The sequence below is a fragment of the Perna viridis genome, chromosome 5 (genome assembly GCF_037379345.1).
Source record: "Perna viridis isolate PV_CMFRI_1.1 ecotype Kerala chromosome 5, ASM3737934v1, whole genome shotgun sequence".
NCBI classification, from domain to species: domain Eukaryota; kingdom Metazoa; phylum Mollusca; class Bivalvia; order Mytilida; family Mytilidae; genus Perna; species Perna viridis.
In genome coordinates this window covers 2,498,349-2,515,800 of record NC_142449.1, presented here as the reverse complement: position 1 = coordinate 2,515,800, position 17,452 = coordinate 2,498,349, and the positions used below count along the sequence as shown (strand labels likewise).

General features: G+C 32.5%; 2 protein-coding genes across 9 annotated transcripts in view; both read right to left on the bottom strand.

The window, feature by feature from the left end:
- Nucleotides 1-256: 256 nt before the first annotated feature.
- LOC148615594 (uncharacterized) lies at nt 257-14,744 on the bottom strand. Its single transcript, XM_088581679.1, has 7 exons — nt 14,725-14,744; nt 13,599-13,735; nt 11,709-12,603; nt 9,644-9,831; nt 7,955-8,089; nt 6,788-6,858; nt 257-3,649 (listed from the first exon to the last, which is right to left on the bottom strand). Exons 1-7 carry the CDS (start codon nt 14,742-14,744, stop codon nt 2,939-2,941), a joined length of 2,157 nt encoding a protein of 718 aa, XP_088437805.1. The 3' UTR covers nt 257-2,938.
- LOC148615593 (NACHT and WD repeat domain-containing protein 2-like) overlaps nt 13,599-17,452 on the bottom strand; it is a 30,554-nt gene continuing 26,700 nt past the window's right edge. For 6 of the 8 annotated variants that reach the window (XM_088581967.1, XM_088581972.1, XM_088581973.1 and 3 more), the window contains 5 exons: nt 17,099-17,334; nt 16,460-16,930; nt 16,039-16,213; nt 15,298-15,482; nt 13,599-13,735 (listed from right to left, as the gene is read on the bottom strand). In XM_088581967.1, coding sequence (XP_088438093.1) covers nt 15,298-15,482; nt 16,039-16,213; nt 16,460-16,930; nt 17,099-17,334 — 1,067 coding nt within the window. In that variant the 3' untranslated portion in view covers nt 13,599-13,735. Of the gene's footprint in view, nt 13,736-15,297; nt 15,753-16,038; nt 16,214-16,459; nt 16,931-17,098; nt 17,335-17,452 lie in introns of those variants that run through there. The other 2 variants (XM_088581974.1, XM_088581969.1) reach the window with 2 other exon arrangements.

Here is a 17,452-nt window from a genome sequence, read left to right as displayed (position 1 = left end):
TTATGTGTTGTTAATAAATACATGTAATTTAAAATACATGTAGTCTTAAGACCAGATTTCTTAGTAATTGTATCATGAAGTGTCAAGCGTCCAAAGGGAGACAAGGATTGATTGGGGTCAAAGTCTTATCCTGGGTCAATATTTTTTAATTGTAATTTTATCAAGCTACACTTAGCCTAACTTAAGGGTTCAACCTCTGGTCTTATCAAGCTGTGCCATGCAAAGCATTTAATTTTTAAAAGAAAAGAGAGTCAAGTTATCAAATATGCATTTATTTATGTCAGACAAAGTAATAAAACAGAACTTATGGAAAAGTCGACTTGTTATAATACCTTAAGAAATCCCATATAAATTCATACTTCAGTTCTTATGTACAACTTAAGTTAAGAATCAGGCAAGTAATAAATACACATAATAGTCAGTTTTCTAAATGTTACTTCATCAAATATGTTCAATATGTGATTTGAAAACAATTTAAAGAAATAAAGGAGGTAATGTTAGTTGAGATGACATATAGTAGCCTTTAGTAAAAAAAAAAAAATGGTGGAAAAGAACTGTCCATTGAACTAAATTAAAATGCTTTGATTAATGTCTTTACTTTCCTTATTTGAGATAAATTCTGAATGATGAATTTATCATAACACTTATGCAAGGTTTTGATTGAGGTTGTTTAGAAAGTAGAGATTATTGCCCTATTTTCTTTAACTGTATGATTTTTAAGTGAACCTGTTCTAAATACACAGCAGAAATGGATGAAAGACTTTAGTGAAAAAAATATAAAGTTAGAACAAATCAAAACCCATATGTATACCAAAACAAAGCCCCTGTTAACATCTAGTAAAACAAATAAAAAATTCCACTCATTAAAGAGAACATCTGAAATAAAATAACAAATATTTGATAAAAAATAACCAATGATTGTGACCCTATTACATTGTCATTATTAGTGAGGAAAGCTGCACAATTTACAGGAGTTCAAATTAATTCTGGTCCAAGGTCTGAGACCCTCAATTTCTGATGCAGGACCATTAAAATTTCATTTACTTGGGTCCTGGTCCTACCATACTTAACATTTACTCTAAGAACTTTTCACTTTCTTCTGGCGAACCTTTCTGATGCAAATAAAAAAACAAATCCAGGATCTTTCACTATTGAAAGTAAATTTGAACTCCTGATTTAAGAAAAAAAAAAAATACACAGAGCTGAAAGTGCTAATTGCCTGAGGCAACCATGTGTCATGATGAAGAATTAGTATACAAAATTTTATGTGAATGCAAAAAAAATCAAGTGGAAAACAAGAAAGGCAAACAATAAAAAATTTAAGTCAAAACCATTGTAGGCAATTCTTAATTAGAGGCTCTAAAGAGCCAGACTCAATCATTTGGTATAAAAAGTTCAATAAATTAAGAAGACTTTTTACTCATATCATTCCAGCTACATGCGTAACACAGGCGCTTGGGACCTGGATTTTTTTTTGGGGGGGGATCTAAAAAATATCATTAAATCATCTTGTTTCCAGATTTGAGTTATTATGTGTGTTCTCTGACATGACTGCTTGCTATTTAAGATAAAAAAAATCCTAGTTCCAAGTGCCTTTGTTTCTAAGTCATTAAGGCAACACAAAAATTGGATCATGAGTAAAGAGCATTGAGTTCAACATCCCTAGAAAGTTTTAAAATATTATCACGTCAGGTTTCTGAGGAGTTGATCATGATGATAACATAAAAGCAAAAAAAAATGTCAAAAAGGGCAACAACTCCAACAAGGGTCAATAGGAATCAGAATCCTAAGCCTTTCTTGTCGCACAAAATTTTTTTTAGGGTAGCAGAAATGGCTGAGTAGTACTGATTGGGGTCAACAGATTTTTTATGAAATATTTCCATGGTTACATTACATGCTGAATATTTGGATATTAAATATTTGTAAATAACTGCTGTTTGACCCCTACTGTCAATATTTTAGTAATGGTAGCCATGTTTGTCAATGGATAAAAAATCCTAAGATTAGTTCTGTGCACAATACCCTCATAAATATATTTACAAAGTTCAATGTTTTATAGTAGATTTTATAAATAATTACATGAAATAGCAAAACAAAAGTCAAAAAGGTAATATCTACAGCACGGGTCAACAAAATGTCCTTATAATTTAATGATCATGGGTAGATTTCATCTTGCTGAACACTTATACTGATGTCAGAATTTGTCTAAACCTAATGGCTTAAGAGATGCTTGCAATAAACTTGTTCATATCCCTGCTCAATTTTTAGTAATTTTTTAGTAACAGCGGTCGTATTTGACAATGTCTTAAAAATCTCATCATCAATTTTGGCATGATACCCTTAAGCATCAGGAAAAAGGAGGGCCTGGGATATTTTTGAAAAAGAAATAAATAAACCAAATTCTGGAGAAAAATTTTTTACTCATTCATTGAAAAAATGAAAACAATGATTCTATATTTTACCCCATACTTAACAAGGCAGATTTTTTCAAATTAAAATACTGATTTAAGTTGCTGTTGAAATATAAATAAAAATTTTGCAATTGCACAAAAAAATCTTTTCCACCATCAAATCCTAGCCCCCTCCAGATAATATTGGTCAGTGCTTAAGGAATACTCATACCAAGTTTGGTTCCAATTGGTTTAGTAGTGTATATGAATTTTTTTTTAGAAATGATATCAAGAAAAAATTATAAAAAAACAACAAAAAATTGCCCCTTTTAAAAATAATAATAAAGAAATACAGAATTTATATCACTTGTGAAATTTCAAAATTTCATCAACACTTCACTGCTATCTACAATGTATATATTGAATCACATTCATTGATTCATTAAAAATATATTTTAGTGCTTGATATTAAATAAATATAACACACCTATTCGTTTTTTTAGCTATGTATAAATATCTCTTGATTTCAAATGTTTGGTTGAATATAATCACATGACTTGGCATCCAATTCTAGTAGCCTCCCTTTGTTTCATTTTCTGGCTGGAGAAAGACAATGCCATGGCTTGAGCATCAACCATAGAAGGTGTTATTGGTAAACGACGCTTCCCTTCAACCATACTTGTCAGGATTTTGTTCAACCTTAGAAACGCAACATCTGACACAACCTTTGAGCAGAATGCCACATGTTTGGCATCATCGGACAGATCTATCAAGGAAACAGAATCATGTGACACAAAAGAAGCCAATGATCTCCTTCTTAATATATCCCAGAGTATCAACTTGTTATCTCTGGCGTAGGACAACATATAACGACCAGAATGGTTGAACTTGATATCCTGTACCACATCTTCATGATTCCTCAGTTTGAAGCTAAGAACTCCTTGGTTTACTGACCATCCATATATAGTGTTGAGACCAGCAGAGATGATGTATTTACCATCAGGAGAAAACATTGCTGTTGTAATAGTTGACTTGGTTTCACACTTCATAATAAATTCTCCTGACATAGTGATAACCCTCAGTGACCCATCAGTTGCAGCTGAGAAGGCATATTTATCATCTGACCTAATGCCAACTGCACAACTTCTGCTTGGAGTATTATCTTGGCTTTCTAAAGCTATTTTCAGGTAGTATTCGTCATTCTTACTCTCTTTCTGCACAGGAATAATCATAGGAAAACCTTTCAAATCTGTCACAATCTTAAAGGAAAAATACACAGAACTTTTAAAAGCTTAATGTTAGAACATGAAATTAATTTTATAATTATTTGGAAAAAAGTATTGATCTCAGCAGCACATAATGTTAATAGCACTATCAAGCATTTTTTCTACTTTTTTGTTGGAAAACATAAAACACTTTATCTGTAACATAACTAGCTATGCTACCAAATAAAAACTACTCAACATCTGCAAACACATATAATCATTTAAAAAATATTTGAAATTTTATACTACATAAAAAAATTAAGTCTGTTTTTGTCTGCAAACACATATCCCCCCATCCCCTAAACTGGATCCACATGCAGTATCCACCATGTCCACAGAACAGCTTCATAAAAATCTGTTGAGAGGCGGAGAAGTTGTGCTGACTGGTTCAGTAGTTTGAGAGAATTTGAAATGACACAGTAATTATGAAGATTTCTAACAAATTCCTAAGTTCAAATGGGCATAACTCCTACAAAAATTTGGGAATAAAAATTTCCTGGTAATATGCACAACTCCATATGACGTTCTTGCTACATTAACGTTTCATAAAATTTGGTCTAACAGTTTCAGAGGACTTATGCTGACAAGGTAATTTCAGAGGATTTTTGGCAAATTTCTAAGTTCAAAATTTCCTGGTATATGCACAACAACATTTTATGTTCTTGCTACATACCAAGTTTAATAAAATTCTGTTCAGTAGTTTCAGAGGAGTTGTGCTGACAAAGTTTGTGATGGACCCATAGACACACTGACAAGCCAAAAACACCATATGTCTCCCCACCAAAGTGGAGGGAAGACATAATTTAAGTAGAATCTTGAACTGTTTTCCTTCACATACAAAAATCATCTAAACAAATTATGAATGGTTCACTTGCTGCATGTAAAAACTATCATTGTTCTGTAAAATTCCTATCTCCTAAAAAACAACCCCATATACTCATGATATATGCAAATCTAAGATAGAAAGATCTGTAATCAATAGATTTCAAATTAGTGCACGTGCATTGGGTTTAGAAAGGGCAGATACCAGAATATTGGAAGAATTTAAATTGTATTTGTCTGTAATGTAATAGTGGTGACATTGAAGATGAACATAATTTCTTTCTGATGTACACTCACTATACATCCCTACTTATCAAGACAAATGAAAAATAATGTACAAATATTCTTTATCAAAACCCAATTAAATTAACAATAAAAGACTTGTCCTACATACTTACTAGCAATTCTACTGGTGTACTAAAATTAGCAATTAAATTCATGAATGAATGCTGGAATCTCAGATCTAATTGACATTGAACACATGCTTTTTTTTATGGTCTAAGTCACTATCAAAGTATCATATACTTACCACTGTCACCTTATGGTCATAATGGTAGTACATATACTGATATGTATGTTATTATACTTAAGCATGCTTATAATTCGTGCCATAACCATTTAATGTAAATGTGTTTGGGCAAATAAATATTGTCTTTTGTCCAATATGTAGAAATAATCAGAAAGGAATTCTTGAAAGGGGGAGTTTTCTACAAAAGTTAAATGCCTTTTATTTTGTGAATTGTCATTGAAGTGAAAGCAAATATAACTTGGTTTGGAACATGTAAAAAAAAACACATAGCAAAAAAATCTGAAATGTTTGCTAGCATTAAGAAAGTCCAGAAACAATGTGTGATAAACAGGTGAACGGAGAAGTACAAACCCTCATAAGTTTCCTACTACAAAGCTGGTAAGGATTATAGGGGACTTAATAAATCTAATAAAGCAGAAGGGACGATAAAGGGTCTTATTGGCCTAAAATACAACTAAAAATTAATCATAAGGTGTTGAATGATTTAAATTTGAATTTGGAGACTTGAATCCATCTCAAATGAGAAAACATAACTACTTCTGATAAATTCTTGCATTGATAGGCCAGAAAAATTGATTGTAGAATCAATATTCAGATATTCTGTTAAATTTTGTACTTTTTGGTCACTTTCGGGTATCATTTTTGGCAAGGAAAAGGTGTTCACACACAAGAAACAACTTCATATATAGTGAATAAATTCAATATTACATAGTTTACCATATGTGAAAACATAAAGCCGCTTCTTGGGTAGGACACAGTTTTCTGGATGTACTGTAAACTAACTAATATTTGCGTTAGTAAACTTTTGCAAATTTTAGTCCATGGACTGATTCAAAGATACTAATTTTTGCGATATTGACATCACTGAAAATTAATATAAGCCGATCTACAACTATCTTGGCAAATAAAATACAAATAAAAATGAGTTATCTTTCTTTGTCTTGTCAGGTCTTCCTATGGATATCCCTCCTATATGATGGGGAACCGCTATTTATTGTATAGTTAACGTTATTGACGTTGTCTTGTCAACTGCCTATTGATATATATGGGTGAATGATTTTAATGCTACAAAACATTATTTTATTGTGAATTAAAAATAAATATTTTATATACCTATCTTATGTTTTTTCAGGTATTAAGACGAAAATTAAAATCAAACTTGAAAGATAACTGTATTTGATCAACTGGAAGTTGAACATTCGATGGAAAAATTGTACAAAAGACACCCAACCTGATCAATCCATTTTCCCTGACTTGTTTGCAGATATAAACTTTCACGATTTTCACAGGCTCGCGAAAACTGCAAGAGTTTGTATCGATCGAAAATTTCTTGGTTTACAGTAATTATGTTCCAAAAAACAACAAAGTTCACAATGCTCAGCAGTTTTTGTTAAATGAAATAAAATTGTGACACCATTATGACGTCATCACAATGAACTAATGCCACAAAATATTATTTATCTCTATATTTTACTATGTTATGAATGATTTTCATATTATTACAACTTACAACAAAGTTGATATTTTAAGGCAATATTCATACCTTAATGGCCCTACACCTGTGTGTGTGTGTGTGTGTGTGTGTGTTTATATATATAGTTTTATGCTGAGGAAGGATATCAGTTATCCGAAATATTCAAATTTTACCATCTTCTGGTGATGTTAAACATATTTAGACGTTTATTTACTTTATTGTTATGTTTCGCATGGTTTTTAACGATCCATCACCCCGTAAGATTGTTGACTATTATCTAGATGATTATATAGAATTTTGAACTGACCTTAGTTCCAGTGGAAGTGAGAGTGACTTGGTTGAGAGATCCAAACTTCTCAAACTCTTTAATTAAAGTACCTACAAGTAAAACCATCAAGTAAAATAACAACTGTATCATAAACCATGCCCAGGAATTTGCCTTCGTTAAAGTAACTGCTGTTTGCAACCATTCAAAATTAAGCACTAAACTATTGATGATTTTTTTTCACAGTTTATTTTAGTTTTCACATTTTGGAAGGTCTGTGCTGCTGCTTCATTGATGCTGGCCGATACAACTGCAGAAGAAGAAACCCTGCAAATTCAGGAAGATCCATTTATTTCTAGTCAATTTTATTGTTGAGATATCATGAAAATGCTTGTTTCTGACCAATGTTTTACCCTAATTCCTAAGCATTTCAAATAATAACCCCCTAAATCAATGCCAGTCCTCCTTTTGTGGCATGGCACCATGTGGAAATCCATTCACTTATAGTCAAGTTGCTTGTTTCCTGCCCCTTTATGGTCGCTAATTCCTACACAATTTAAGTCACAACCCCCAAAACAAATCCCAGTCTTCCTTTCGTAGTATGGCACCTTGCAGTACATTTTTACAGAGTTCTATTCACTACATCAAGTTATTGTCTGGATATGATGAAAAAACTTGTTTCTGGTCCCCTTTTCGCCCCTAATTCCTGAACAGTTTCCTGAACAGTTCTAGTGTAAACCACAAAAATAAATCCCAGCCATCCTAAATTTGTGGTATGGCACCCTGTGGGTCATAAAGGTCCATATACTACCTCTGAAGTTATTGTCTAGAAACCAAATTGTCTATGGACGTTGGACAACAATGATGACATGATGGCATTATCCAACTGCAATTTTTTTGTGGTCGTATAAAAAGTGATCCAGTTTCCATTTACAATGGGCTATATTTATAAATTTAAAATTTATGGTTAACATTGCCTCACTGGATAAAATAGGGAAATAAAATATAAAAAAACATCCAGATTGTTTTCAATACACAGTAAAAGTACTAAATAATCCTGCAGAACAGAGTTATTCTATTAAAAATTAAAAATTTCATATAAATGAAAAGATAATCTCTATATTCATAAGGAGATTTCAATAATCTAATGACATTTATACAAAAAAAAATGACATAAAGCTCCTATTTTTAAGCAGTTTATAAACCTACCATTCCTGATATTAAATACTTTGCCTCTTGAGGGCTTGTGGTTGATATTCTCTTGTCTACAGACCACTAGTGTGCCGTTCGCTTCAGCAGCACAAGTCACTTCAAAACCTATTTTCAGCTTTCTTCTAGCCTTATCTGAAATATATAAATCATCTCAATTTCAAAACTTTTTAAATAATGTAAAAGTGAAGAACAGTTATTTTTCCATTTCCTCTGCTGAACTAATAAGCACTTAATAAATTATGTTATATGACTTCATATGCATACACTGGATGCCCCCCCCACAAAAAAAACAAAATACAAGAAAAAAACCTTTTTTTTGGGGCATGAAAACTTGGTTTTTTCTCAAATTTTACTCCAAGTAATCCCTTTATTTGGCATTCAGTTCTTTTTTATGCCTACCCTGAAATCCTTGATTCACCCTGGACTTGTCTAGATTATTAGTCATATTCCTGAGAGTAGAATTATTAACACCAGGAAGCTCTGTGTAGTGAACTAATATATATAAAAGGCAGGGTTCAGTACTCCTAGCAGGAAATTTATTATAATGAAGAATGTAGAACTCAACCTTGGAGAATTCAAAGTATCGGTGCCCTAACTCAACTTACTATTATGACAAAAGCAGAGCTGTCAGGGGTCTTCAGACCCTTGAACTAAGATGGGAGGCCTGGAGGCAGAGCCTCCACCCAGAAGCTATAGATTCATGTTCATCCCTGAGTTCAAGAAGATTTTACCATGCAGTGCCACAAGAAAACTTACAGGTGGTTCATAGTTGTTAAGAAGAAAATTGAGGAAAACATTATTGGACTGTCTCTTACACATCCAGTTTCCAGTTGTTATAAAACAGTTGTGAAATAACATTTGGAACAAGCTGGAATGACCTCTGATTCAGGATCCAACATTTGTAACAAGCTGGAATGATCTCTGATTCAGGATCCAACATTTGGAACAAGCTGGAATGACCTCTGATTCAGGTTCCAACAATTGGAACAAGCTGGAATGACCTCTGATTCAGGTTCCAACAATTGGAACAAGCTGGAATGACCTCTGATTCCAACAGGGAAAACATTAATTTTTTATTTTTGGGAGGAAAAAAATCTGAAAAAAATTGAATTAGCTCCACAGCAAAGATAGTGAGTGTGAGAACATGATATAGTTCTTGAAAGCATGGCTCTCTCGGTAAAGGGTGAGACTCGACATGTATGCAAATGAAGTTTTCCTCTCATATATGTTAACCCCGTGGTGGGCCTCGGTGAAGGCGTAATGGATATACGTCCCCATTTTTCAAAGAAAAAATAAAAACAAAAAGCTATCGAAATCTTATAAATATTATATTGAATATGGCAATTAATCATATTCATTCATCTAATATTTCATAATCTGGTTTCCTTTTATACTAATTCTTGTAATTATGTCTCCCTTCATAAAATCCTGGATTTGCCCCTCTTACCAAAATGCCAGCAATCACAGAAAGAACATGGTTGATGAAGGTAGAAATCAATTCTACAAATAAAAACTAGAATTGAAATGAATATTTCCATACTTTTCATATAAAAGATTTACAAAAATACTAGCATCAACTTATTCAAGAAATGCATGGTACTTGATACTGTAAATCATCAAGTAGTGTGCTTATTTTTCACTAGGTAACATACTTATAATGATAAGCTTTAGTATGGACAAACATACATGTATTTACATCCAGAACGGTGATAACATCAGCAGAATCTATTAGTATAATGTCCCCTCCAGTCTTTCTAATCAACATGAACTTCATTTTTTGATCCATCTGTTGCTGGTGTACAGTGTTCCCTGTGACAATATCTTTTACCAGAAACTGTCCATCGGATTTACCAAGATACACTAACTTACAGTCCCTGTAAATATAAATACCATAAAGTAAGGAAGCAGTGCACAAAGTCTTCCCATATTTTAATGGAAAAAAGATCTGTGCAGGCAAAGGTCAAAACTGCTAAAATCTCCACAAGAATCAGGCAGTAGGTGAAACATGGTGTGAAAAAAAACCCCACCATTTTGAAAGATTTTTTGACTTTTTGAACCATCAGAATCAAGTAGAAAAACAAGATTTTCCATATCACTCTGGTAAATTGAGTTATAATTTCATTGAAATGCACTGAAAATGAACATTTCAAGGGCAGACAACTCTGTCAAAAAAACTAATTTTTCTAAATTGAAAAATGTCTAAGCAAATCCAGTAATACAGAGAACAAATAATGGTATTTTCAAATAAAGAAAGTATCCTTGGGTGAAATATTGTCAGATCGGTAGGTTTTTGACATGCAAGTTTCTGATTGTTCCCATTTTGCCTGATCCTTACAAAAACTTATACTTGATAAAATAAATCTTAAAAATGATATACATTAAATCAACTTATCTCTGTCTTTCAGGATATCAATTTATTTTCGTCACTATTTATTTCCACAGCTCACACTATTTAACAGTTATTATTCCTATTTGCAGCAATTTATTTTCAAGATTATTTCTTGCTTGTGAAATAAGAACAAAAAAAAAAAAAAAACTTGTGAAAATAATTTTGTTTACAGTAAACCAGATACAATGTATCATACATGACCATGCAAACTGGTTTCTTAAAACCTGTCCACTTCTTTTATAAGGAACATTTTTCTGTTCCATGGGCACAATGCATAAGTTAATTTAGTAGCAGGAAATGTTGGTTGCTAATGGAACACAAAGCGTTGGTAATGTAACATAAAGTATTGATTGCTACATGGAAGTAGGACTTAAAAGAACAACTAGAGAAAGCTGAACTGAGTTGAGTTTCATAGAAATCTCAAATTAAGACTTTCCTATGCAAATCCTTTGTTTTTTTTTTTGTTTTTTTTTTTATCAAATCTACAATTTCAAGTCATATAATTGGTTGAAATTTTAGTTGAGGAAGGATTTGATTGGTAGAAATTTTAGTTAAAGAAGGATCTGAGGAAAATCTGAATTTTTTATGAAACCAGGCCCTGGTGATCATAAATTGGCTGAATTTTCAAATTATTAAAGAGAAACTCTTGAACGATAGTTGCAAAGTACACTTTAATGAACCTTATCTTGTATTTTATGGTCCACATTATTGTGTTAAAGTTTTCAGAGATTTGGCTATGTTGTTCTCAGATTAGTTTCTTGAAACAAACAAGCTAGACCAATTTATGTCTGAAACTACATCGCACTACAGCTATAATTTATAGTTGCTAAAGAAAATGCGTACGAAAAAAATTGTTACGAACAAATATATGGAACTACTAGATACATAATTCCCATAAAAATTAGTGAATCAAAATGTCTTGTTAATATGCATAACTACATATAGTGTTCTTGCTACATACCAAGTTTTGTGAAAATTCTATAGGGTAGTTTTACAGGAATTGTGATGATAAGCTGATACATGGTGATTAACGTTAAATTTCTAATTTCAAAGGGGCATAATCCCATAAATTTTATACAACAAATTGTTCTGAAAATTTGCACAACTATATATGGTGTTCTTTCTACATACCAAGTTTTATAAAATTGTGTTGGGTAGTTTTAGAGGAGTTGTGATGACAAGCTGATACCTTATTGTGTTACTGAGAAAAGGACAGGAAGATGGATGGAATCACCTAACTCCTAGACCTGCCTCTGCCTTTGGCAACACAGGTAAACATGTAATATATGCTAAAACTGCCAAATAGAAGGGGAACAGGCATGCAAACATCAGACTTTTTGAGTGAGATATAAAATGACATACCTGCTAATCCTTAACCCTATAGTAAATGGTGGTGTAGATATCTGTTCCCTGTAATTCTTAATGATGTCATCTTTCTTTAATTGTGTAGAAGAAAGGTGGTTGTGGTAGAAATCTTTGATTACTCTACCAAGCCTCCAAATTCTAACTGAACTATCGTAGGCTCCAGTGTATAAGGTAGAATCATCTTTGCTGATGATCAGCTGAGTTATCTGCTGTGAGTGTCCAGTAAGGCATTTGAATGGCAGCATGACAGACAAGGGGTTATCTACATTTCCCCCATAAAAAATAGTGATATTATTTGAGGCAGTGAACATGGGGGAATCTATTGCAAAAATGAGATCTGATCCAAATAGTTTGAGATGGCTGATACCATGGTTGCAGACTTCTTCTGGAGACTTGGACAACTTCAGTCCATCTCTAGTATCATACATGTACCAGGAGTTGGTCGTACTCCCAGGATCCATATCTTTACAACTGTAACCTATACCAATATACTTTCTGGACGGATGGACAGAGAATACTGTAGGAGAATATTCTTCTGAGAAGTTTATAATATACTTTTCTTCTCTGCTGAACAGGTCCACTACATGAACATTCTTTTCATCGTCAGGTTTGAACCCTCTATAAAATAAAAGGTTATTTTCCAGGACATGGACCAGTGATTCATGATTATACTGTGTCACTGAGCCAGTTTGTACCTTCACTTTGTGGTGAAGTTTCAGTTTTGGTATGTTATCTAGGACATAAATGCCTCCTTTGTTGAAAGCCAGTAGGTACTGTTTATCAGGGGAGATTACAAGATGTTGAATTCTGTCATCTTCATCCAGTTTTACTGTATACACCAATAACATGGTAGATAAGTTCTCACCAGAAGTACACACAATAATTTTATTGTCTGAAAGACAAAACTGAAAGATGTTCTTGGATGTTGCAAATAATAATAAAAAACACATACTTAAAAGTAATAAAATATAGTTACTTTCAAAGAAGACTTATCAATCAACTAAGATAAAACAGTGTTTTGGCTACATATCAACAACAATATGACTTTTCCAGTCTTTTGATTCTTTACTAGTATTTTGTAGTGTTAGAACTCAGTACTACTTATAGAATCTAATGTCATGTTATAGCTATAAAATAGGGAGAAAGCTATAAACAAGCCAGGAAACTGTAAGATGGATGAAAATTTGAAAATAAAAGAAAATCTCCAATGCATCAAGTCAAAGCTGTAAACTAAATAAAAAATGATTTTGCAAAGTGAAAACTGAAAGTTAATTCAATATTTACTATATGGAGGTTACTTTGGGGGTGTAAAATGTGGCAACTTTGAAGAATAAAGGTATATGGAAAATTTTGGCATTTTTAATTTTGGTGGATGATAAGTGCTGCACTAAGCACTTAAGCCCAGAGTTAAGATTTTGGGAATTTATTTTGGCTTTTTTTAGACAAACCGTTAAAATATACCAAAATAAGCACCACACGAAAATTAACCCGATTTACAGTATGTTCAACTTAATAATTGTATGAAGCCTTTCAATTTTATCAACCAGGAAAGTGGGTTACAGTTCTGAAAACAGAAAAATACCTTTAACAATACCACATCAAAGCTTTGTATTAATTGTATAATTATTCTGTTCAGTAGAAGTTAATAACAAACAGACAAACTGATTGCATTATAGGCTCCTTTTAAAAGTGGTAGCATAATATTTGTTGTTGTTGCCAAAAGCCTTTTTTTCAAATAGCATTCTTCTGAATGGAAAATAGTACTTTAATTGTTAAATTAAAGCTCTTCATCAGGCATTATAAATGTGTTCTTTCTCTTATGTATTCAAATATTAGACAGAAATATAAAAAGTATATCAGATATGTCAATGAAGAAATACCTCATACCATTTGAGAATATGACATATTTGTCAGAAATAGTAATACACTGAGATTCTTCAGGAAGAACAACTGGGGAAAAATTGTCACATCGCACCAGACAGTCATGTCTACCTTCACCATTGTCAAAACCTAAAACTGCTAACCTACAAAACAGTACAATCATACTGTAACATAATCAATTCATATATCATGTTTAAAGATTCCAAACATTGCTCATCAATGAAACATTATTAGTTGAACAGCTAAAAAATACACAAAATTCTTGCTCTTTAATATAACTCTTAAACAAAGCACTGTAACTTTCTGTTTTTGGGGAAGAAAAGTAATTAAAAGATTTCAAAGAATCCATATACATAGCATAATGAAACCAATCTGAGATAAACAGATTGATTCAAATAATAATAAATTAATTATTTGTTACATGCTTTCTTTACAAAAATTGATGTTGATTTCCCTCTTATTTTACCTAAGATTTCTTTCTTTTATATGTCTTATTGTGCATGCATGGCCCAAAGTGCACCTAAATGTGAAAATAGCCAAAACTAAATTTTGTTTGGAAGTTAAAACATAGTCTACTAGATATTTCAGTTGATTTAGAAATAAATCACAGAAACTCTGTTTTATCATTATTGTACCACAGGCTGGCCATTAATGTCGCATTGTTTTACCCAGAGTGATAGACCGCAATTAATTTTCAAGTGCATTTCAATATACACATTTGAGCAGATTAAAAAAATTCCACCAGCGCAAACTGAATAAAACTTCTCTGGCCTAAAGATATGTACAAACAGGATTTTATATATCAATTGTAGAAAATTTTACCATCATTTTCTGAAATTAATACATATAATTCGGAGATGGGGTAAACATGACAAATGAACTGAGTTAAAAGTCCTAAATTTTAACCTTCTTCCACTGAACCAAATCACAACTTTTAGTCAGAATTGATTAATGAAAAAAAATCCCAAGTAATTTTAACCTATTTTCTACCAATTAGAGGCAAAACTTCAGCAAATAAGTTTCCAGTAAAAATATGAAAAAATGTGGAAGGTACAAACTACCAAAGTTGGAACTATATTCGAAAACCAAGGGGAATTAATTGTGTTCTCGTACCAGCAAGGGGTTAAATTACAACATAAATGGCCAGCCCATGGTAAAACAATGATACAATGGAGTTTCCGTGATTAATTTCAATTCTAACAGGACTTGCAGTCTTGCTTCTTCATATTTTTTAATATATGCAGCCTATGAGTTGCACAAAATGTTGATCAAATGTTTATCACTTTTTTTTACAATGGCTGTGGTTTAAAGAGCTTTGAAGCACATTATTTTAGAATTTCTTACAAATACAGCTAATTAGGGAAAACAATTCAGGTAAAAAAATTGTAAATGGTCTCTAGCTGCCAAAATAAATAAATACTAGTAGAAGATACATGTAGTGATTCAAGTTTAATCTTTCATGTGTATTTTGTAATGTTTGTACAGTACAATGTACAAAGTGTAATGTTTGTACAGTACAATGTACAAAGGTAAAAAGGTTAAAGAGAAAAGAAAAAAGTGCTCCATATCCATTATTGAGTACTTAGTTCGTCAAAATGTTGAGTCTAGAAGTTAAGAATACACAGGTGTACCAACACTTTCTTAATATAATTATTGAAAGAATTATTGTATTATAAAAATATCTATATACACGTAAGAACAGTACCTATAGTCTCATGTTTTGGGCTGTTAAGTAGACTGTGCAACCATTCCCATACAAACAAAAAATAACATCCAATGTTCTGTAAAAAAACTCTGTATAATATGATATCCAATGTGCAACTTGTTCCTGAACAAACTGTACAAATATGGGATCCAAAATCTTCATGCCGAGAATATGATCGTTTGCAGCTGAAAAACATAACTGTCAGCATGTGTGTCATGTGCAACCTCTCCATTAATGTAATTTTTTATCCAACCATGGTAAGTTAATCTGTAACATTTTAACCTACTTCAAGTCATCATAGCACTGTATAGATGTAGTAAAGGGTCTCTTTGGTTTCTCAACCACTACTACAGACCCTTGACTTGTTATATCAAAGGTAGAAATACTATTCATACTGGGGTCTAAAACCAACAAACAGTTTCTTCTTTCATCGAGGTGCATGTTCTGCTTAAAATCTGAAATAATTCTGTTAAACTTAGCTATCTAAGATTCTATATATACAAATATCAATTTTGCACAAATTAATATATGGTAGGTGAGGTCATAATCAATTTGACAAAGTACTGAAATTGACTATATTGTTTACATAAGTGTGCAGTCGCCTGATAACGTTAATATCAGGCCAGTAAGAACAATAAATTTGAATGCAAAACCTTTTGATGACACTAATAATAACAATTGTCAGTACATTAATATTAATGATAATCAAGATCTAGAATTATCTCCCCTGATGTACTTTACCTTCTGATGTATTGATTTCAGTTTGTATCACACCCCAACAGTAACTATTAGGAGTGGTTTTAGTTAGTGGTATCAGTGTAGGTGTGGTGTGGTTATCTGCCCATTCTCCTGTCTCCCTTACCAACTTCTCCAGTCCACTGTAGCCTTTGTAGGATGGACCCAACTGTCCTAAAATCTATAATGGAAGATATGGGAGCTTGGTAAGTTATCACTGGGGCTTTGTTGATTGAAATGTGTTATGATAAAACAAATCCTTACACTAAGGCAAAACCTGTGAAGTGCAATACTTTCATGGCATTGTTTTCTTGAACTATTCTTCTTCATATTACCTATTAACTCTCTGCTTACAAGGTTCAGTCATTAAAAAAATGAATGAAACATACTTGAGATCAGAATAATGGTGAACTATAACAACCAGTACCTGAACAGCCAAATGTGTTGTGTCTTTACTTATGTCCTCAAACCCTTTTGATATAACAGTCATCACAATGTCCACAGTCCTCAACACATCAGTTTCAACAACTTCTTCATCCATCTCTGTCAAAGCAAGTCTTAAATCCCGGATCACACTGGATACAGATACAAACATGCATTTAGCAAACAGCCATTCAAAATGGCAAGCAATATCATTACTGAAGTCCTTAAACTGTTTTGCTTTGATGAGTTGGAATGGCAGCTCTATCAGTTTTCTTTGGTTACAAACAGAGTCTGTATAGTACAGTGGCTGATAGGGTACAGCCCGATTAGTGGAGGGATATGTTACTACTCTCTTGGATGGAAGAATAATCTCTAAAGGTTTCCATGTATTGGACCAAGTTCCTCTAAAGTAGTCCACTAAAGTTTGGTAGAGCATGTGCACCTCTTTGTTATACAGGTATCTTCTCCTGGCACCCTGCAATATATACCAACACTGAAACTTGCTTACATAATGTATACCCTACCCTAAAATTAGCATACACAACTATATTGGTGGATAGCTTTGCAATTAAAAAAAAAACCTATTTTAGCAGATTTAGGGGTTTTACTATTACTGCAGAAATTTAGAAGAAATTTTACAAACCTCAGCAAACTGTCTATGTCGCCACTTCAAAACTTGTTTCTCACTAGATTTATGTAAAATCATATACGGTGAAGTCTGAATGATGAGCTTCGAAAGAGCTAATGATTCCACTCTAACATGATGAATATCTGTAGGTAACTGATATTGGCTAGTGGCAAGTACAGTCTTGTCATCCAACGACAAAATATCCTCTATCTCAGTCCAACTCAAACCTTCTCTAGATGCCATTAAATATCCTACAGAACAAAGTATTGATATATATTTTCATTTTGTTAAATGATCATTACTGAAGAACTTTTGTGAAAATGCTAAAAAAAATCACATATGAATAGGACAAAACATATGGGTGATTTT

Bases quoted from the DNA above. Each gene is read 5' to 3' on its own strand.
- LOC148615594 (XM_088581679.1), bottom strand. From the start codon at position 14,744: ATGGGCTGGCCATTTATGTT. The intron at 13,736-14,724 runs GTAATTTAACCC...ACTGTTTTGTAG, and splicing joins ATGGGCTGGCCATTTATGTT to GTTAGCAGTTTTAGGTTTTG. The intron at 8,090-9,643 runs GTATGTTTGTCC...TATATATTTCAG, and splicing joins CGTTCTGGATGTAAATACAT to ATAAGGCTAGAAGAAAGCTG.